The sequence below is a fragment of the Neltuma alba genome, unplaced genomic scaffold, assembly GCF_004799145.2.
Source record: "Neltuma alba isolate B1F8T4 unplaced genomic scaffold, ASM479914v2 tig00011639_pilon, whole genome shotgun sequence".
NCBI lineage: Eukaryota > Viridiplantae > Streptophyta > Magnoliopsida > Fabales > Fabaceae > Neltuma > Neltuma alba.
In genome coordinates this window covers 107,569-129,370 of record NW_021636287.1, presented here as the reverse complement: position 1 = coordinate 129,370, position 21,802 = coordinate 107,569, and the positions used below count along the sequence as shown (strand labels likewise).

The 21,802-nt window shown below is 33.6% G+C and overlaps 3 protein-coding genes across 5 annotated transcripts; all 3 read left to right on the top strand.

The window, feature by feature from the left end:
* Positions 1 to 360: 360 nt before the first annotated feature.
* On the top strand, positions 361 to 19,259 carry LOC114715989 (60S ribosomal protein L5-like). Of its 2 annotated transcripts, XM_028900906.1 has the most exons (10): positions 361 to 368; positions 16,006 to 16,047; positions 16,726 to 16,795; positions 16,897 to 16,988; positions 17,451 to 17,577; positions 17,665 to 17,744; positions 17,817 to 17,933; positions 18,164 to 18,298; positions 18,396 to 18,565; positions 18,801 to 19,259. In XM_028900906.1, the coding sequence occupies exons 2-10, from the start codon at positions 16,045 to 16,047 to the stop codon at positions 18,910 to 18,912; spliced, it is 906 nt and encodes a 301-aa protein (XP_028756739.1). In that variant the 5' UTR covers positions 361 to 368; positions 16,006 to 16,044; the 3' UTR covers positions 18,913 to 19,259. The 2 variants fall into 2 exon arrangements, with proteins under 2 accessions (XP_028756739.1, XP_028756738.1); XM_028900905.1 differs by lacking the exon at positions 361 to 368 and having other exon boundaries at positions 15,979 to 16,047.
* On the top strand, positions 5,431 to 10,239 carry LOC114715991 (uncharacterized). Of its 2 annotated transcripts, none has more exons than XM_028900907.1 (4): positions 5,431 to 5,792; positions 7,064 to 7,177; positions 8,032 to 8,123; positions 9,985 to 10,239. In XM_028900907.1, the coding sequence occupies exons 1-4, from the start codon at positions 5,729 to 5,731 to the stop codon at positions 10,039 to 10,041; spliced, it is 327 nt and encodes a 108-aa protein (XP_028756740.1). In that variant the 5' UTR covers positions 5,431 to 5,728; the 3' UTR covers positions 10,042 to 10,239. The 2 variants fall into 2 exon arrangements, with proteins under 2 accessions (XP_028756740.1, XP_028756741.1); XM_028900908.1 differs by having other exon boundaries at positions 7,059 to 7,177.
* On the top strand, positions 10,241 to 11,645 carry LOC114715988 (F-box/LRR-repeat protein 12-like). Its single transcript, XM_028900904.1, has one exon. It carries the CDS (start codon positions 10,338 to 10,340, stop codon positions 11,496 to 11,498), a length of 1,161 nt encoding a protein of 386 aa, XP_028756737.1. The 5' UTR covers positions 10,241 to 10,337; the 3' UTR covers positions 11,499 to 11,645.
* Positions 19,260 to 21,802: the final 2,543 nt, after the last annotated feature.

Sequence of the window (21,802 nt, the reverse complement as noted above, 5' to 3'; positions counted from 1 at the left end):
CAACCGAAGGGGCTGTGGGGTCTCGATCTATTTTCCCGCCAACGGGAGAATCGCCTCAGCACCCGACCGCAGGCACCAGGATACGCGGCAAAGACGTGTAAAAGTTGTGATTTTTTTAGCTTTATGAACTGAATTTAAAGTAAATGAATTAGTGTAATATTAATTTGGGTTTAAATAAGCTTTTATTCAAAAGAAAAAAGTTAGTTTAACGTGGCTGCTTTATTGTCAATCCCAACATTCATTTTTTTCTCGGACTAACTTTTTTAGGGAGTGAATTAAAATTTGAGGCTTTCAAATACCAATTTAAATATACTCATTAAAATAAAAGTTATCTAGTGTAATATAATTTATTACATCATTCAGTTTTTGTAACTTCAAAATGTGGCTTTAGGTCTCACATGACTCTAGGGAAAAAAATTCATTTGACTCCTATGCAAATCCAGACATAATTTTGAAACTCAAGTTAGATTTTAGGCTTTTAAACTAACATTTAAGAGTTCTTTAGAATTGCAAAAGCGAATCCAAATAAGCCTAAAAAATGACTTTGATTCATGAAATGCAGGACAAGTTTGATGGCACTTTCTTTTTTCTTTTTTTTGGTGGCAAAAGCTAAATTTTAGAAAAAGAGTTAGACTCACCTACGATCTAAAGACAGAGTACCTAGCACTTGATCATCCACTACAATCTGTCCCTAGGGACACAGGAACATGACAAGCAAACCCTTTCTTTCTAGCCCAATAGGTAGAATCTCCCAGCTTCATTATACTATGGTGATGCCTCTCCTAGGATTTGATGGCACTTTCATTATTAAATGAAATAGGAAAAAAAAACTCATAATTAACTTTAATCAAAATATGGATTTTATTGACATGGTTTGAAGACTGGAGTTGCCCTTCTCTTCAATTGCTTAAGACATTTATGGTGTTTCTCATCTTTCTTGGCACGTCCGTTCATGGCTCAATAGTATTAATGGTTGCACATAGCCATTTTGTATGTTGTCATGATTTATCACTAATTCTCTTAAGATTTCGTGTTTATTTTTGTCGTGGGTGCGTATCTATGATGTTTTGTACTAGAGGACCTTTTAACACCTCAAAGGGTGTAGCCCTCGTGAGATAATGGGTTGACTTAACACCTTAGAGTGGCCTTACGTCTTGGAAGCAAGCATGCCAGTTCCTTTGTACTACCAGTTTTTAATATAAAATCTCATTTGATTTTTATTTTTGTTTTAAATATAAAACCCCAATCCACTTTGTTTATCATACTCCTCCGGTCCTTATTATAAGACCCAATTTGACTTTTTATTTGGTCCTAATTATAAGACCCAATCCATTTTGTCTCTTATATTTATGCATTTTTTTCCAAGATAATCCTTCTAATAATGATAGTTTTAGTCAATATACTTAATTAGCAAGGATATTTTAGGAATGACAACACTTATTTATTATAAATAACCAACTTAACTTACTTCCTTAATCTCCTCAAATAAGTCAATTGGGTCTTATAATTAGGACCGGAGGAGTATTTATGTATTTTTTTAAAGTAGTTCTTCTAATAATAGTAGTTATGGTCAATACATTTAATTAGTAAGGATATCTTAGGAAAGACAATACTTATTTATTACAAATAACTAATTTAATCTTTAATTTTCTTAAATTAGTCAACTAACCCTGATATTTAGGATCAGAGGTGGTATGATGCAACTCTAAGGAAAGGTGCATATTGCTAAGCATCCATACGTGGAAGAGAAATGATTGGCGTGGCAACGGACTTCGACAAGGGCACACCAGCACTTGCCAATGAGATCAAAGAAGCTCTCGAAGGAAACGATGTGGCCGCCAACAGCCACCCATTCTCAATCATGATACATATACCCATAGCACCAAAAATACTCTTTTCCTTTAACCCAAAAAATCCAACCAAACATTAACTTCTTCAATCTCAAACAAAATTAAGCATTAAAGCATAATATCTAACAAAATTAATGCCAAACTATCATATGCTTCAGTAAAAATAGAACGTCTGCAGGAGAAGGGGGAAAAAACACAGAAGATGATTCTTTACACACACAACAGCAGCTACAACCAGAGGAGAAAGGGAAAAAAAAACCCCCGCCTCCTTCAGCCACGGTCAGCACCGACAAGGAGAACGGAGGATCTGAAAGTCGAACAGGGAAAAGAAAAGAAAAGCAACCATGGTACCCTGAGTGGCGGAGGAAGACAGCGGCGATTCTTTGCACACACATGTCGGTGATGGTAAGGAAAATGACACAGATCTGTCACGACAGTGATGGAGGGAGAACAACTGCTGAGACCCATGGATGGAGATGCCGGAGAGAGCGACAGACGGAGATGCAAGTGACAGCGATGGACGGAGAAGTCGGCGAGAGAGACGAACGGAGAGAGTGCCGAGAGTGACGGAGGTAGAAGGCCGAATGCAGAGCAAGAGGAGCCTCCCTGTTTGTTGCTCGATCGAGGTGTTCTAAGGAAAGATTTGCTTTAAAGAGGGTTGGGTGGAAACGATAGGTGAGAGAAATTGAATACCCATTAATGCTTATTTAACGGTAAATTGCATTTTGAAACGGTGGAGAAGCTCCTCTAGGCAGTGTTCAAAAATAAGCAACTTTTGCTTATAAGTCAGTTCAAAAAGCAGCACATCCAAACAATCATTTTTACTCAAATAAGCCAGTAACCTCAGTTACACCCTTTCCTAGACACTTTTGGATGGAGATGCCGGAGAGAGCGACGAATGGAGACGCAAGCGACAGCGATGGACGGAGAAGCCGGCGAGAGAGACGGATGGAGAGAGTGCCAAGAGTGACGGAGGTAGAAGGCCGAATGCAGAGCAAGAGGAACCTCCCTGTTTGTTGCTCGATCGAGGTGTTCTGAAGGAAAGATCTGCTTTGAAGAGGGTTGGGTGGAAATGCTAGGTGAGAGAAATTGAATACCCATTAATGCTTATTTAACGCTAAATTGCATTTTGAAATGGTGGAGAAGCTCCTCTAGGCAGTGTTCAAAAATAAGAAACTTTTGCTTATAAGTCAATTCAAAAAGCAGCACATCCAAACAATCATTTTTACTCAAATAAGCCAGTAACCTCAGTTACACCCTTTCCTAGATGCTTTTGGCTTCTCTGATAACAATCCAAACATAGCCTTAAGCCGTGGCTTGTCTCACATCTGTCGGCAAGAACTGGGAACTACAATGAGATCCAAACCTGTTTTATCTTTTGTGATGTTGTTTGTTTCTTTTCTTTTTTTCTCATTTCGCTAGCTCTTTCATTTGTCTCTATTGTTAGAATATTTTGCTTTCTTATTTCTACCATGTTACTTCATTAATTTATTTGAGTTTTGCCCAAATTGACCAGTTGTAATCTTTTTATTTGGGTTTAAATCAAGTTGACTTTTTATAATAAAGAAATTGGATTTTGTCTATAGTTTCCTAATTAATTTTTAATTTAATCAAAATATGGGTGTAGCGCGCGCATGTCAAAACCAAGGTTTTGACTTTTGATGGATAATTGATCTTTTATCGGGAGCCCACAAATCGGTGAATGTCACTCCCTTTTCTGTTTAAACATGGGAATTTACGCCTAATTAAACAATCGTTATTTTGTCAAGTTTGATGTAATGAAAATAGAATTTATCACCACATCATGGAACTTTCTCCCTCTGAACCCAGCTGTAGATAAATTTTCTGGTCATTGCATTCTTTGTTTCTCCAATAAAAAGACAATTTTGCAAAAAACTATGTAAAAGTATACTACCTCCAATTTTTAATATAAGAACTAGTTGATTAATTTGAATAGATTAAAAAAATTAGTTTAGTTATTTGTAATAAACAGGTGTTGTCTTCCCTAAAATATCTTTGCTAATCAGGTGTATTGGTTACAACTATCATTGTTACAGTAACTACTTTAAAAAAATATATATATAAGAAATAAAGTAGATTGAGGTCTTTTGTTTATGATCAAAATAAAAATTAAATACATTATTATATTAAGCAAGTAAACTATTTAATCACTTTGCATGATAAATTCATATAAAAATAGGAGCCCAACCAAAAACAACAATATATAACAACATGAGCAGTGAAATGGGGGAAAAAAAATTTAAAATGACACAACTCGAATCTTAATAGTGCAAAATAAGATATAAATACTAGTAGAGGATGAGATGACCATATACTACTACGGAGATGTTTGGTAACCTTAAAAAGTACTTTTAAAAAGCATTTTTTCACAAAACGAAGTAAATTTCTTCACATATTTACTTCGTAAACTGTAAAAACACTTTTAAAATCATGATTTATTTTCTACCTAAACACCCCTACAAAGTAAGTGCCAAAACTATTTTCAAATCACCTAAAATGACCATATAGACCCTAGGGGGTGTTTGGATTGTTCAAGAAGTGTTTTTTAAAAAACATTTTTTTCATAACTCGAGATAAACTCTTCTACATATTTATTTCGTATACCGTAAAAGTATTTTTAAAATCATAATTTTATTTTTATCCAAACACTTCCTAAATAACCTAAAAGATGACAAGCCAACAAAAAAAAAAAGTAGAATTCTGATGTGAAAAAATGATACTACTCACATATGGAAGCAAGGGATACTCAGCTTTTTGTAGCAATCCAAGTCATTGCATTCTTCTTGGAAACATTTGCTTTTTGACCTGGAATCAAATTTATAGTTCCTTAGCATGTGATGCTGGATTCTGTTATGTTACAATTTCAAATAATCAAAATCAATGGGATAAATAAAATTATATAAATTAATAAATTATAAGAAAAAACAATATGGCATTCCTTATAATAAGTACCGCGATATTAATTTTTCCTAGATTATATATAAATATTTTTTAACTATTAAATTCACTATTAAATATTTTAAATTTTTATATAATTTATGGATAAATTATATACTTAATTGTTAAATAAAATAAAAAATTAATTTTTTTAATCTCTATAATTATGGCCCAATCTAATTTATTCTTAGAATTCTACCTCACTATAACTCAGTTATTATAGTTTTAACCATTTAAAACTTTTTTGCTCCCCAGAATTTAATTAACTATATAATTTAATCTTTTAAAATATAAGGATTAAAGCTTTGAATGATTAAAATTTTAAATATAATGAGTTAAAATTTAAGGACTGAATTATAATCGAATCAAAACTATACAAATTGAGTTGTATTACATTAAAATTTAAGTGTTGAGTATCAAATGAGACAAAATTTAAAGATAGAAATATTAGTTTTTCTTAAATAAAATTCCAAACTAAATTTGTATATAAATAAAATTTTGAAAATCTTAAGTGATTTATTTTCTCAAACACCCACCCAGTCAAATAATTAATGATGTCTACGGCAGATAGGGAAAGGAAAAGTTTGTCTCTGACAGATTCGGCATATGGTCAAACGGGAATAGTTACGACAGATGTTGTTTAGTATTTTTCTCATTAAAGGACCAAATCAAGGAGTTCATGGAAAACCAAATCAGCTGGTTTGATTGGTTTATAAATCTCCAATCTGCGTAAGAAGCATCGAAGAAGGAAGAAGAGAGACACTAAGAGAAGGGAGTGAGGGGCATCGAATAATCACCATCTCTCATCTCGGAGTCTCATCGTCTCGGAGTCTACTCTGATTTCTGTGTTTGTTTTTTTCCCACTTGGAGGTCTTTTTCCCCTGGCAATTTGCTGCACCTAATCGCGAACTCGATGGACCATGATGGCATGTCCTGATCACTATCATAATAAGGGAGGATGTCACCAGCTGACGTCTCGTACAGGTAATTCTCGTTTTCTATTTCTTCCCGTTTTTGATCTGGCTCATAGGTTTTACCCGAAGCAGCTTGTTATCGGGTAAAGCTGGTGAATTTTCAGCCTTTTGTTAAGCAATTATCCTTCAATGGGGTGTAGAATTTGTGGAATTTTTATGGGGTTTGATTCCTGGTAGCAATTTATTTGTATATTTGTCAAAAATTGTAATGTAGATATTTGTATATGCATTGACTGATTTGTGAACGTGTTATTATGGCCAAGGTAAATAATTTATGCATTACCCTGGGGTTGACATTTCAAATCATACCTAATGCCATTTATTTGATGATAAACTTCTGGAAGTTATCCAACGCATTTGGGAGAGAATACTTGGCAAGTCATGGATCTCACTCCTTCTAGAATAAAATCATGGATCAGAGAAAATCAGAGTCGTATGGCGAGCCAATCCTTTATATTGAATGTCGAGCCAACACCTCTCATTTAAATTTTATTTTGAATGTTATGTGTCTGTCCATATAATGAGTCACCATGATGTTTCCTTAAAAGGACATGACTCTGGAACTAAAGCCACCAAGACCAAGAAATCGCTTTGAAATTTGAAATTATTAGTCACTTTTTGACACATACACTCGCCAGGTACCCTATTGACCAGTTATGGCATCTGCTCAACTGGTTCCATGTACCTGGTTGACTGCTTATTCACAGAATTGACATCCCGTTGTAGCTATTTTACCTAGCTGACTGGATATTTTCATCACCTGATTGGACTGTTTGCTTTTCAAAATGAACGCTGATTTTCGTTGACCACTCTGTCAGCTTATTAAGTTACCCAGCTATTCCCAACACTACTGTCTTCGCAACACATTGTTGATAGTTGTCCAGCACATCTTGAGCACCTACTGACCATGTGTTGAACTTGCACTGAACAAGAGTTGGACATAATTGTACCTAAGAAGAAGGAAAATTATCCCAAAAAAAACAAAGTAGAAAGAGAGACTAAGAACCTCAGCTTGATAAGACATGGAAAATTCTTTCCTATATTTTCTGCTATACATGAATAATTTTGGTTAATACATTTTTATTTGGTAAATGTCTTTAGGAGGATAATAGTGTAAGATTCTTAGAATGCCTACCTATCCATATTGTGTATTGTATTTCATGTTTTTGCTTCATAAACATATTAAATTATTGTCTTATTCTCATCTCTCCTAGTGATACTTCTACCTAGTTAACTTATCTTGGTTTAGTCATTGAATACATGTCATGCTCTTTAGTTTAGGCAAAAGCTCATCAGACAGTTTCCAAGATACTTTCAAATGGCCTGAGCTATTATTCAATGCCTCCCTTGAAGCCTTCTACAAACATGACAGTGGCTTTAGTGCCACCCAAGCACGTGAGAGCTACTTTACACCTACGTCATTGTTACTTTACTCATATTCATCTGCGTATCATAGGGACATGAAGCAGATTTATTTTTTGTTTTTCCTTTTATGTTTAATGATGCTGGTGATTCATGTTTGTGCTTCTGGTCTCTTCTGATGTGGACGTCTTCCTATGGTTGACCCTTGGTGGGGTTTGGGTTCTTATGGATTTTGAAGGTTTGGAAGTTGGAAAATGGAAACATTCAATTTAACTTAAAGTGTTTTAGTGGAAGTAGCAGGGCATAAACATTTAGGGTGATTGGATTTGGTTGAAAGGGTGCTTTGTCAAGAAAACCAAGAAAATAAGATGAAAATACTGAAGAAGGAGACGAGATTAGCATCTTAATGATTTGTTGTAATGGCTTATAATTTATTGTCTCAATTACTATATGATTTTGCTGGAAATGCTGATAATTCGACATGCAAAACTTGGTAAGACTTGTCACTATCAGAGTCGCACAAAAAAGCTAGGTGCTAAAGATGAAAACCTGAATATAATTTTAGGACAATCAACATTCAATTCAATGTGAACTTCATGATTCTTGACAATGATTTAATCTATTTACAATTTATCTTGAAACTGAGAAGTTAAATAATTTGTAGAATTGAAGGTCACTGGAAAGTTTCATAGTCATTTTGGTGGTACAAATCAACCATTCAGATATAAATATACACTCAGAGATTATGGCAATTTTCTGCCCAAAAAAAAAAAAAGAAGACGACCTATTAAGTGGCATTATATGGCTTTGTTAAAGAAATTTTAACTGCTTGGTGTACTGTGGATATGTGGAATAAAAGTTTTTGGGCCAATGTCTTCTTGCTGTAGGTGCAATTATGCCCTACTACATGGGCGTAATATTTAATGAAGCTCATGCATCAGTTTGCAGCTTTAGCAAGGGACAAGGCATAGATATCATGGTATCATACAAAGCCATATAAGCTATTGTTCCTACATCTTACTGTATGCTTCTTCTGCATGCCTGTTTTTTATATCTTAGTAACGTGACTTAAGTCTTCAGTATTTAAATAGCCACATAATCACTGTTTTTTCTATTCTTTCTGCTAACTACATCAACAACTGTTATTTAAAAAGATGAAAGGATACGGGTAACTTGAGCATGGTTTGATTCGATTAGTTTGATCTGCTTATTGTCTGATAAAATCATAAACGAAGAAAATAATCCGTTGTGGGGTTAAATGGTCGTCTTTTGTTCCCCTGGGTTACTATGCTCCTTTAGTTGATGTGATCAAGAGAAATATTGGCTCTTTTGTTTCCTTTTTCCTTTCCTTCCTTCCTTCCTTCCTTCTTTCTTTTTAAGTTTATATCATCTTGAATGTCTGTTAATTTATTTTGTAAAGGCTGAAACAGAAAGCTGTAGTTGTGTTAGGAACACGGATTTAACCATATCATTCATTTTATGTGATTATTTCATGAGGATTTCCCAAATTATCTGACTGCAAAGGTATAGAAAATATAGAGAATCATATGTTATTAGTTTTTGCCACATAGATTGAAGACTAGGGTCAAAGCAGTTACTAGGAAAATAAACGTTTTAGAAGAGCATTTGGATAGGCTGTGACCAAGCTGGTGAATATTGTTTGAGTCTATTAGATGTGAATATTAGATTGGTTTCATATCACGATTGAGAGTAAAGCTACTGAGAAGAGCTAAGCAAGCATGGCCAGTGAGTTTCATCTTTGGAGGGTGGGGGTGTTTAAGAAGCTTTTAATTTTCGTTAAATCCTTTCCTACCTTTCACCTGGCTTTTCTAGAGTGTGGTGGAAGAAGTATACAAAGTTGGCTTTAGGGCAAGTGAAGCTGCGGAGAAAAGGTTACATATCTAGTTTTCAGTGTATATAATTGGTTGTGAATGTTTCTTGCTATTATTATACGAATTTAGGAAATGTTTGGTACCCAAATGGAGAGGGAAGGATAATGCCAAGAATGAAAAGTAAGTCCTAAATAATTTTTACAATGTCTATTCTATTAATGTTATTATTACACAACAGTGCTTGTTCTTTTTTGTTACTTTTTCTATTAGATTTATGAGGAAGATTTCCATTTACGTCCTCATTCCCTCATCATTTTTCTACCTGAGGGTGGTCTCACCAAACATGACCTTACGGTCTTCTCCTTACTGTCTTCTGCATGAAAAAAAAAATGTATTTAGATAAAGTGGACCCATGCTAAAAGAAGAAACAGTAATGGCGCTGATCTGTTTTCTCTTGTTTCCCCCTGTTTTTGGCATGCTTTTATAGTTGCTGGGGGTCAGGGTCTTGGTTTGGCCTTTTATTCTTTACCCTCTCCTAATTAACTCAAGATAAATTTTCTTGTCCAGTTTAACCATTATTGAACTGTCCTGCATTCTGTTCTGCAAATTTAGAATTCGAATTTGTATAAAATGTAAGGAAAGAATCTGTGTTATCCAAGTATTGTGCGCGGATGAAATTCAGAATGCTGCTATTTTTACCCTTTTGAAATAATATTTCTACCATTTATTTTTATTTTTTGTAGGATACCTTTTTTGGGAGAAAATAAAACGGTTTAACCTTATATACTTAACATGCTTTTCTAGAATTTTAAATTTTTAAAAAATTTAAAATGTTAATAGCAAGAACTAGTTACAGGCTATCATAGGTAAAAAATACGTCACAAATTTGGTTCAAAAAAATATGTTAAGCATATGAGGCACAAGTGCCCAAGTTTTTTCTTTTCTCTGGGGGTTTTATTCTATGATTCATATCATCCTTATCCTGATATTTGGTCGTCCACTGTGCAGTTGTGGCTCTTGTGGATATCCTCTGAACTTGACATCCTCAAATCGAATCACATCTGACATAGGTTCTGAATATAAAAAGTCCATAAAGAAAGGATCAATCTCATTTGATTCAGTTGATCTCAGCCGGTTCACACAGGTTGATAAAATAAATTGTTTTCCTATCTCTTTTTGTGGTCATCATTCAAGAACTAAACTGCTTTGCCGCAAATGTGGGGTTCTTATTGGCTACGGATATGCAGACTCACCGGTACTTTGTGGATTTAACTCAGCCAGTTCATCTAGTTCTCATAGGAAATTTACTGTAAAGATTCGATCATTACAGCCTTATTCAGAGGAATCTTAGAGGGGTTGGCATGGAAGGTTTTACATCAATCATGCACCTCCCAGATGATTGCCTTGCCTTTATTTTTCATTGTTTAAATAGTAGCATCGATCGTCAATCATTTGGCCTGACTTGCCGGCGGTGGCTCCAGATTCAAAATTTGAACCGTCGATCCTTGCAGTTTCAATGTTCATTCACCATATTTGGTCCTCCCTCATTATCTATGAAGCCTTTTTGTGTTGAAGCATTCCATCTCCATCGGTTGCTAAGCCGCTTTCAACATTTAGAATCATTATATTTATCTGGTTGTACAGACATAACTGATTCAGGATTGACCTACGTGCAAAGCTATGGTTCAAATTTACAGAATCTTCATCTGGATTGTTGTTCCAATGTTACTGACTATGGTCTATCCTTGATTGCTTCTGGTTGCCCCTTATTGAAGGCAATTAGTCTCTATCGTTGCCTCAAAATTACTGATAATGGATTGGAGACTTTAGCTAACGGTTGCTTGTCCTTCAAACATGTGAACCTGTCATATTGTTCACAAATATCTGACAAAGGAGTAAAAGCTCTCACGCGGAACTGCCGCCAACTTCAGGTAGTTAAGATATCAAACTGTGATGGTATTGCTGGTGTGGGCTTTGAAGGGTGCTCAGAAACTCTAGCTTATCTGGAAGCTGATTCTTGTAAGCTTATCCCAGATGGGATAAAGGGAATTGTTAGTGGTGGTGGACTAGAGTATTTAAATGTTTCCTGTTTATGTTGGTCTCCTTTTGGAGATCCCACAGCAGGAATAGGATTTTCCTCAAACCTCAAATTCCTCGACTTTCGGATGTGCAGATCTGTTTGTGATGCATCGATTGTTGCGATCACCAAGGGATGTCCATTACTTCAGGAATGGAACTTAGCCTTGTGTCATGAGGTCAAGCTATGCGGCTGGCAAGCGATCGGATTAAATTGTCAGAATCTGGAGAGACTACACGTTAACCGATGTCGCAATCTTTGTGATCTTGGGTTGCGATCTATACAGAATGGGTGCAAGAGTCTATCAATTCTTTATATGAATGGCTGTGTTCGCCTATCAGCTGCAGCAGTAGAGGTATTTAAGTGTTATAGAGCTGATGTTCAGATAAAGGAAGTAGAGATAATGAGTATCAACCCTAACTGGGAATACCGATTAAATTCTTAAGCTTTCAAGATAACGATTTGCAAATACAATTATGTTTTAACATTATTTTGTTTGGAAAGATATTTACACAAAAATGTCTCAGACTCTTGTGGGTGTTTTTCGGATTATGTACTTAATTGGGTATTAAAAATGTTCCTTTTTTGTTCATTGTGACTGTGATATACTCATTGATATAGGGTATATGAATTTATGCCTAGTCCTTTATTTTTTGGTGATAGGTCCTTCATCTTAGATCATGTACTACCTCTTGTTTTAATTATAAGAGCTAGTTAACTAATTTGATGAGATTAAAAAAATAAGTTAAGTTAGTTATTTGTAATAAATAAGTGTTGTGTTTTTTAAAATATCCTTATTGATCAAGTGTATTAGTTAGAATTACTATTACTAGAAGGATTATATTGGAAAAGAATGTATAAACATGATAGACAAATTTGACTAAGATATTATATTTAGGACTAAAATAAAAATCAAATAAGGTCTTATATTAAGGACTGGAGATAGTATAATTCTTGTAAAATCATACATAAGCATTTTCGCAAGTCCTTCCAGCATATCTTTGCATAGATAGGTAAAGCTATGAAGGTGTACATTCTCTGTTGAGGTCATGTTTTCTTGTCTAGCGGAGGCGGCTTCATATATGTTAAACCAAATCATAAGTTTAAAATTTATTAAGGAAAGAAGCGACATTAAGAGGGCTCCTCCATGTGTGTGACTCACAACGCTTGAATCTAACATTAATATTAGATTTCATATTTAAAAAATAAAATTCATTCAATCTTTTAAAAATATTCTTATATCTTCTATAACAACAAGCAGTGTTATTTCAGTAGGAATGGTCAACTATATTAGTTGCATGATATTATTATACTCTATCAATAGTCATATATTTTGATATATGGTTCGACAAAATGTTATGTCTAACAAATGATTTATCTTCACAAAACTCAATTGTTTATCCCACTCTTTTCACTAATACCACTAATCACCCTTGTTCTTTGTATGTTCAAACCAATGTAAAACATTTTTTTTTTATTACTCCTCTTTTAATAGATGTCATGCCAACTCTTCTTTATTGATAAATGTTGATAATGAATCTTATGTTTTTTTTTAATTTTCTTGTATTCATTTCAACATACTACCTCCGATCCTATTTATAAGATTTTATTTATAGTCTACAGACAAACAAGGTTTTATAATTAAAACCGGAAGTAGTATTAAATTAGTAATCTCCATAATCTTGATCTTATGTTATTATTGTTCTTAACATGTGTTGCCATGTAGCATTATAGGTCACGCAGCAATCTAACAAAACTTCTCTTTAAATTTATTAGGTTCTTTCCCATTACAAATCATTCATACAATTTTTCTCCATTTGAATCATTTAGCTTGTTCTATACGTAACGTTTCCATCAATTCTACTGTCATTTTGTATAAAAACTTGGGTTAAGGTGCGCCCAGCATCCCGAACTATTTACCAAGGTGCGTCCAGTGGTCTAAAGTAATTTTAGGTGCATCCAATGTTCTAAACTAATTAAAATGGTGCGTCCATATCCCAGGCTAACAGAAATGTTATGTTTAACTGTTACTTTCCTGATTCAGCTTAAAGTTGACCCCAGATATTCTACATGGTAGACACATGGGCACCTGATGTGTATTATTCTTACTCAAAAGTCAATTTATTTAGAAGAAGAGGAAGGAAATAAATTCAATTTTGAATAAGAATAATACATATCAAATGTCCATATGTCTCCCATTTAGAATATCTAGGGTCAACTTTAAGTTGAGTCAGGAAAGTAACAGTTAAACATAACATTTCTGTTAGCTTGGGATATGGACGCACCATTTTAATTAGTTTAGGATACTGGATGCACCTAAATTACTTTAGGCCACTGAACGCACCTGGATAAATAGTTCAGGGTGCTGAGTGCACCTTAACCCTAAAAACTTCCGAATATCTAAACTTTGTTACTTGTGACATGTTGTGATGTGACATTTTAACCTTTAAGTTACTTTTAACGTAACTTTTATCGCGGTAATAAATAAATAAATAAATGACGTACCTTTTAGGAAGCTTTTTATATATTATTTTCGGCTCTTATACAAAGACTAGTCCACTAATTTGAGTATATTAAAAAAATTAATTAAATTAGTTATTTGTAATAAATAAATGTTGTCTTTTCTAAAATACTCTTGCTAATCATGTGTGTTAGCTAGAAATACTATTTGATGAAATATTTAACATGTACAACTATTATAATGACTACTTTGAAAAAAACTAAATAAAAATGAGAGATCAAATGAATTAGAACATCATATTTAAAATTAAAATAAATGTCAAACTAATTGTTATACTACCTCTGGTTCTTAATATAAGACCCTATTTGATTTTAATTTTGGCCCTAAATATAAGATCCCAATCCACTTTGTCTCTCATATTATACATTTTTTCCAAAGTAGTCCTTCTAACAATGATAGTTCTAGTCAATGTACTTGATTAGTAAGGATATTTTAGGAAAGACAACACATATTTAGGACAAATAACTAACTTAACTTACTTCCTTAATCTCCTCAAATTAGTTAACTGGCTCTTATAATTAGAACCAGAGGTAGTACTAAAAACTAGAGATAGAGATAGTATATAATTTGTCTTACTCTTACTTAGGTGAAAATCTCTCAAGCTTTTCTTCAAATTTAGAGTTAACATTTTTTGCTTTCATTGTTAAAAATATATTATCAACAAAAAGTATATATTTAGAGCATGTCGCGTAAATGCTTATCGTTCTTGCATATCTATCTCTTTCCATCGTACAGATTTTTTTGTTTTTGTTTTGCATGCATATCACTGTACCTTCCATCTTTTCTCTTCTCTTTCTAAGAACCTATGATGCATGTAAATGCATTATATCTTTATCACTCATGTCATGTTTGAAACAATGAAGTTTGAAAAATCATTAATGACATGCATTACGTTTGGACAATGGTTTATTAGCATCTAGAATAATAGTTTGATTTAATGTAGTTTTGAAAATGTGAATAATAGTTTTTGCTAATATTTATGATTTGAATTAAGATTTTGGGAAAATCCTAATTTAATCCTCTTAAAATATTAAAATTCAAATTAAGACCTATATTTTTTAACAAATTCTTAATTAGGCTAAGAGGCCTTATTAGAGATTTTTGAATATTATCAAAAGACTAAAATGTCCTTTTATAATTTAAAATAATATTATTTTGAAAGCAAAAAATTAATCCATGAAAACTTGACATTATATAGTATTTATTTATAAAACAAAAGTCTTGCATAAGAAAATTTGAAAATACTAAAATCAGAAAATCGACAATGCGTAATATAACATTTTGTACTAACTCTAATATATTGATGAGAAATTTATGGGAATATAGACTTTTTTTTTCCATAATGGGAACATGAACCTTTTAGTTGCCTCATTCCAACTCCATTAAATTAATAATTTTTTGAAGAATTTTTTTTCCTTACAGTTAAAAAATCAGAATCTTAATGTATTGATAGATTTTAGCATCAAAATTTTCATTTCTTTCTTAATTGCTTTGCTGTATCTGTCATATAAATGTTCTTATCATGTTATATCTTATAATCTCATTACTAAAATTCATACCAATAATTAATATGAACTTGTACTGAAGATCTAAATAATTTTTTCAAGATTTGATGAGATAGATGAAATAATATGAACTGCTTGATATAAATTTATACAAAAAAACATGCATTTTAGCCTTTTAACAATATATGGATACTGCTGCAGGAATGCATGAAGCTGATACATCATCTGACAGCATCTCAAACAAAAAAAAAAGAAACTAGGTCATAAATTAATTGGTACAATTACCAATTTGCTAATTTAAAGGGATATTTTAGTTTTTTAACAACATTAAAAAAATTTTAATAAGACTTCTTGACTTAATTAGGGATTTGTTAAAAGTACAGGTCTTAACTTGAATTTTGATATTTCAATTGGATTTAATTGGGATTCCCCCTAAGATTTTTATGAGATCTATATATTTATTTTTTATTATTCCAAAATAGGTGAGAAAATATTGAAATTTTGTAAAATAACAGTTATTCCCGCGAAAAAAAAAGCTATAGTACTAACTTATTTCTTTTTAAATAACAACTAGATTTTTTTACCGAAAAAATAATAACTAGATTTGATCCCCATATTAAATTAAGGAAAAAGAACCTTGTTACAGAAATAATGTTTTATAATAACATCGATATGATTTATACGGTAATTCAGATTCAAACTTCATAATATTTGATGATGATATATTGATATTTTCTAGTAGTTGGAAAAAATTTCCTTTTGACATTGATAGTGGGCCGACACAGAGTGTGAATTGGGCTAGTAAGACCTAGCCCATTAAACTTCTCCCGAAACCCTACGACGAAATAGATGACATTTTCACAGTCTTCGAGCCTCCCTTATAAACCTGATTGTGCCAAATCTACGCACTCTCTTGGCCTCGAAAGCCGTCTTCCACTCTTCTGTATCTTTCGAGCAGATCATCGATGGTACGTATCTCCCTGAGTTTGCATGATTGTGTAGCTGGTTCTGGAGGAATTTGCATTCTTTACCGTCGTTTCTGTGCAAATGTGGACTTCTATGGTTTTCTTTATAGGGGAAATGGCAGTGTGTTGTTGGGTATTAGTGGGACTATTTAGTGGTTAATAATGAGAATAGGTATCTTGTGTTGGTTTTATGGGTTCGTTTGTGTACATACATTTTTGGTTATTCTGGCTTCTTTATGGAGGAGATTGGGGTGTATTTCTGGGCTGTAGTTGGACTCTTTGGTGGATAATTTGTGGCAAAACCGAGTCTATTGTATTATATACGTATTCATTTTTGCTAGTTTTGGGTTCTTTGTCAATTCCTGTAGCATCCTTAGCAAACTAACGAAAAAGAAATTTTAGTGGAACCTTCCTTTGCTAACGTTATAAAGTGGCTGCATTGACTCAGTTTTACGCAGCAAACGTCTACTTCTGATTCATTCTTTTGCGGTGAATTGCATGTGATGCTTGGCACCTTTAGTTCTATGCTTTTCCATTTGTCAGATTTCAATGTTACAGATCCTCTGTTTGTGGTTTAAATTTTATAGTTTTGTTGGATTTTAGTCTGAGGCCGAGACGTTTAAGATTGTTTATTAATGGCTTTGAATTGAAGTTTGCTTTATTTTCATTTCTCCAACGAAGGCATACGTTAAGGCTCAAAAATCAAAGGCGTACTTCAAGAGATATCAAGTTAAGTTTAAGAGAAGAAGAGGTACTATCGATTATTATCTTGGTCCTAGTTTTGCTTTTTTATGCGGTTGATAATTTGTTTCCTCTTGTATGATTTTTCTCTTTGATAAAAAACATCTGCAGAGGGAAAAACCGATTACCGAGCTAGGATTCGCTTGATCAATCAGGACAAGAACAAGTACAACACTCCCAAATATCGCTTTGTTGTTCGATTTGTATCCTTCCATTGGTCTATACTCAATACTCTTAATATTTGACTTGCTAACAACTGAGTGAAAAAAATGTGAAAATATGTTGATGCTCTTGCTGTAAAAAAAAAAGAAAAAGAAATAGTGTTCTTATCAGACATACAACCTCAAGCAAAGTGCTTTAGAAATTTCATTTAAACTTTCTTTCATTTGCTCACCTTTGTCTGAGTATGAACATTAACCTCATTATGTGACAAACAAGAATATTGTTCCTCAAATGACATCTACCGTTGCTGTTGATATTGTTCTACATAGTAAAACATGTCTTACTGGCAACTGAGTATAATAATTGAAAATATTTAATTGCCCTTGCTGTGAAAAAAAGAATTGGTCCTCTAAACAGATGTACTACCTTGAACAAAGCAGTTGAACATTATGGGAAACTCTTGGAAATGTTTATTTGATTATTAACCTTAACCTCATTATTAGACAAACAAAGATATTATTGCACAAATATCATCCGCTAGTATTGCTGGTGATATTGTTCTTGCTGCTGCATATGCTCATGAGTTGCCACGCTATGGTCTTGAAGTAGGTCTTACAAACTATGCTGCAGGTACTTTTTAGATGTAATTTTAATTTTTCATGACTTCTGCCTACTGCTTATTACCTTTGTGATTCATATATTTTTGAATGCGACCAGCTTATTGCACTGGTCTTCTCTTGGCTCGTCGAGTCCTTAAAATGCTTGAAATGGAAGAGGAGTATGAGGGCAACGTAGAGGTATTTAGGCAAACTCTCCTTTCTGTCTCATATTTTTGTGTTTATGAGGATAGTGACATTGTTATTGGTCAGGCTTCAGGAGAGGACTTTTCTGTCGAACCTTCTGATACCAGGAGGCCTTTCCGTGCTCTACTTGATGTTGGTCTTATTAAGACTACAACTGGCAATCGTGTCTTTGGCGCCCTCAAGGTACTGAATATTTGCACTTTGGTTCTACCTCCTATTTTGACCTAAAAATTAGGTTCCAGCTCGATTTTGTTCTGAATCTCAGAGTTTGAGTTCTGGCTGTACTAAGGGTGCTCTAGTTCCGCTTGTTTTTATGTGCCGCTTTTCTAAAAGAAGTTTGGATTAACGCGCATGACTGTTATTTGAATTGATATTTTCATGGTTGTGGAGCTTAGTAAATTTGATGATTACAGGGAGCATTGGATGGGGGATTAGATATCCCTCACAGCGACAAAAGGTTTGCTGGTTTTAACAAGGATAAGAAAGAGCTTGATCCTGAGGTTCATCGCAGATATATCTTTGGTGGTCATGTTGCTGCATATATGAAGGTATGGTATAAGAGCTTATTTGCTGCCAAATTTTCTGTCTATCATGGGAAATATTATGACCTATGACAACACATGTGAATGTGATCACCTTTCGCAGACTTTGAGGGAAGATGAACCAGAGAAATACGAGTCGCACTTTAGTGAATATGCCAAGCGAGGATTAGAGGCCGATGGACTTGAGGAGCTGTACAAAAAGGTTCATGCTGCCATTCGTGCTGACCCCACAGCAAAGAAGTCCGAGAAGGAGCAACCAAAGGAACATAAGAGGTAGGTTCCTGATGCATTTATGCATTCATTATTCATTCAGGTTTAACAAAAGATTATGTTTATGTGCGAAAATTATATATTTTTTCTTATTTCTTTCTGAACGGATCATGAATATTTATTTTTGTCAATATATGAGAATTCAGACTGTTATTGATTCCGCGACATATGTCTGGTAGTTTCAGAGTATTTGAACAGAGTTGAGTTGCTAAGGACTAATCTTGTGTGTCTTGTGCAGGTACAACCTGAAGAAACTTACGTACGAGGAGAGGAAGGCTAAGTTGATCGCTCGTTTGCAAGCTCTCAACTCTGCAGTTGATGCTGCTGAAGACGATGAGGATGACGAGTAAAGATAAGGTCTTTGCAGATGGATCTCAAGTACTATTTGATTGGAAGTTGTTCTATTTTGCGCCAAAGCATGCTAAGAACTTGTGTAATTTGGTTTTTTCAGAATCATATTTCCAACAGTTTTGTTGCCTTTCTTTGTTCTTTCTCTAGGTCACTAATCTCTTGTTTAGCTGGGATTGGTATGTTTACGATTTGTTTTCATGTTTATGCTAGACGATTCCTTTGCCATACATTTAGTGCCTTGTTGCTGCCCTGAAATCTGATTAAACTTCCATATCTAGTTGGAAGAATTTACGTTGTTCTCATAAACTTATTAAATGATCTCTATGCAAAATAACAAGTCATTGATAAATTTCTTAATATTGCACATTATACGAAATTTTATTTTCAAAAAGTTACTCGCCAAAAGTCATGAACTGATCGAAAAATTAGCTTTGCCTCTTGTAATATTTTATTCTTATACTTTTTTTTTTTGTTACATGAGGGGCCCGCACATTACCAACACACGCACACGCTAGGTGCCACACCGCCAAGAGGCAGTTGGCATTTTATTCTTATACTTTAAAATCTTCATTCTGATGCCTTAAAAAGAACACAATTGAAAAATTAAATATAATACTGTTTCCGGTTCTTAATATAAGATTTTATTTAATTTTTATTTTGGTTTTAGATTTAAAACCATAATCTATTTTGTTTCTAATATTTATGTATTTTTTCTAATATAATTCTTCTAATAATAGGAGTTTTAACCAATACTTGATTAGTAAGGATATTTTAAAAAAGATAATATCTATTTATTATAAATAAATAACTTAATTTATTTTTTTAATTTTTTTAAATTAGTCAATTAGCGTTTATAATTAAGAGCGGACGTAGTGCGTGAATAACATTTTCAGCAAGTTCCGCATCACTCTGTTTCAAAAGTAATTATAATATTCTTCTAATAACATTGGTTTCTTTCAATTTTTAGTACTAATTTCTGACGTCACGCTTTTATTTCAATGTGATATATTGGTCACAACCATACGTTTAAATAATTTTGAATTTTTATGAAGTTTATGAAAAGCAAATGACATTTTCAAGTTCATTTAAAATATATCCCTCATTTAATATTGTCTCATTTAACTGGTTATTTTTTCAAACAATTTTATATATTTTTGAAACTCAAAAATGACTTCAGTCAAAAAATGATATAAATAGTTGGGAAAAAAAAATCATAAAAATAACTATCGGTTACCATTAATATGGTTGGAAAAAGTGCCATTAATATGGCTATTACATAGCTGGTAAAAAAAAGGCTATTAAATATTAATTTTATAATAACTTAAACTATTTAAAAATGGTAATAGTATAAATAATTCGGCAAACAAGCTACATATTTTCACATAAGTAAAGCTTATTTCCAGTGTTTAAATTATATAAGCAATGTATAAAAAATATTTTTATTGGTATAATTATATGATCATTCGAGTTATTTGAAAAGTGTAAGCTTAACTAAAAGTAACTTGAAAATGAAATCTTTCAAAAAATTTGTATCCTCAAATTTATTTGAAAAGAGTTAATTTTGAGCCAACTAACATCAGTAATAAATAAATTTTTTTACTCAACATACTTTTATTATAGTGAAGTAAAAATTAAGGGGGAAATGATAATGCTGCTAATTTGAAGAGGAGTTTTTTTTTTGGGGGGGGGGGGGTTGACGAGGGCATCAACCGTAAATTCAGAACCGGAGAGAAGGGGCGGGGGCGCGGAAGCTTCAACGGTCCAATTCAAAATGGCGCCATTTAGCTTCCAAGAAGAGCACGTTACCGCCAAGAACTTCATCTTCTATCGGAGCTCAAAAATCTCTCCAACGGTCAAATCCAATTGGGAATTAAGGCGGTTTCTATTTCCATAATTAATCACAGCCAACTCTTCATTTGTTTTCAATCACCTTCGCATTCGCGCTCTCTCTCTCTCTCATCACGCTTCTGCTTTCTTAAGATTTCCTCTTAGCTTTCTGAACCCTAAGTTCTTTGGTGGTCATCGTTGTCTTCATTGATTCAAAGCGATTTGAATAGTCGGGGCTGAACGTTTGGACCTTCTCTGCTTCTATTTGGATTGTGGGTTTCATTTCTTTAGGTAAGTAAGTAGTGCCTTAGTTCATGCCTCTCGCCCATTTCTGTTATCAAGTAAAATGAAATAAGAATGCTACGTCGTCTACCTCAGCAGTCCGATTTGTGTTTTAATGCTCTTGACTGTGTAGTATTTTCTAGTTTTTTCCCACCTTCATTCTAATTTGCAAGATGCACTATTACTTTACGCTTGTAGTCGTTGGCATGAAAAATGTTTTACTTTTGAGCTTTGACAAAGAAGGATGATATTTTAAAGCATTTTTAGAACTGTATGATAATAACTGTGTGAATAGAGCTTACAGGATGATGCAGTGTTGGTGTGAAGCGCAAAGGCCATATGTAAAACACGTTCTATCGCTTGCTCTAAATGGCTTATGATGACTTGATATTCTATTGTTGGACTATAACTGACTGTACTATTTTTCTTGATGCAGTGAAACCCAAGAGCGGAGAAGAAAGAGACCCGTCGTATTCTATAGATTGCAAATATTTTCTAGTTGATTGCGGAGAATGGAAATAATTCCACCAGGGTACAAGTTTAACCCAACAGACCAAGAATTGATTTGGCATTACTTGTACAAGAAGGTGAATGGCAAACCCCTCCCTTGTAATGCAATTATTGATTGTGACATTTATGGAGGTGACAGTTCTTGGAGGAAGATTTTTGATGATCGGGAAGTGGAAACTCTTTACTTCTTCACTAAACTAAGGAACTGGAGCACCCCAAAAAATGGCTGTTCTTCGAGGGTTGTGAGAGCCACAAAGTTTGGTACTTGGA

Excerpts from the sequence above, each read along its gene's own strand:
- LOC114715988 (XM_028900904.1), top strand. The coding sequence starts at position 10,338 with ATGGAAGGTTTTACATCAATCATGCACCTCCCAGATGATTGCCTTGCC.
- LOC114715989 (XM_028900906.1), top strand. Across the intron at positions 17,745-17,816 it reads AGTATGAGGGCAACGTAGAG|GCTTCAGGAGAGGACTTTTC; the intron begins GTATTTAGGCAA and ends GTTATTGGTCAG. Across the intron at positions 17,934-18,163 it reads GTGTCTTTGGCGCCCTCAAG|GGAGCATTGGATGGGGGATT; the intron begins GTACTGAATATT and ends TGATGATTACAG.
- LOC114715991 (XM_028900907.1), top strand. The coding sequence starts at position 5,729 with ATGATGGCATGTCCTGATCACTATCATAATAAGGGAGGATGTCACCAG. Across the intron at positions 7,178-8,031 it reads CTTTAGTGCCACCCAAGCAC|GTGCAATTATGCCCTACTAC; the intron begins GTGAGAGCTACT and ends TTCTTGCTGTAG. Across the intron at positions 8,124-9,984 it reads GACAAGGCATAGATATCATG|TTGTGGCTCTTGTGGATATC; the intron begins GTATCATACAAA and ends TCCACTGTGCAG.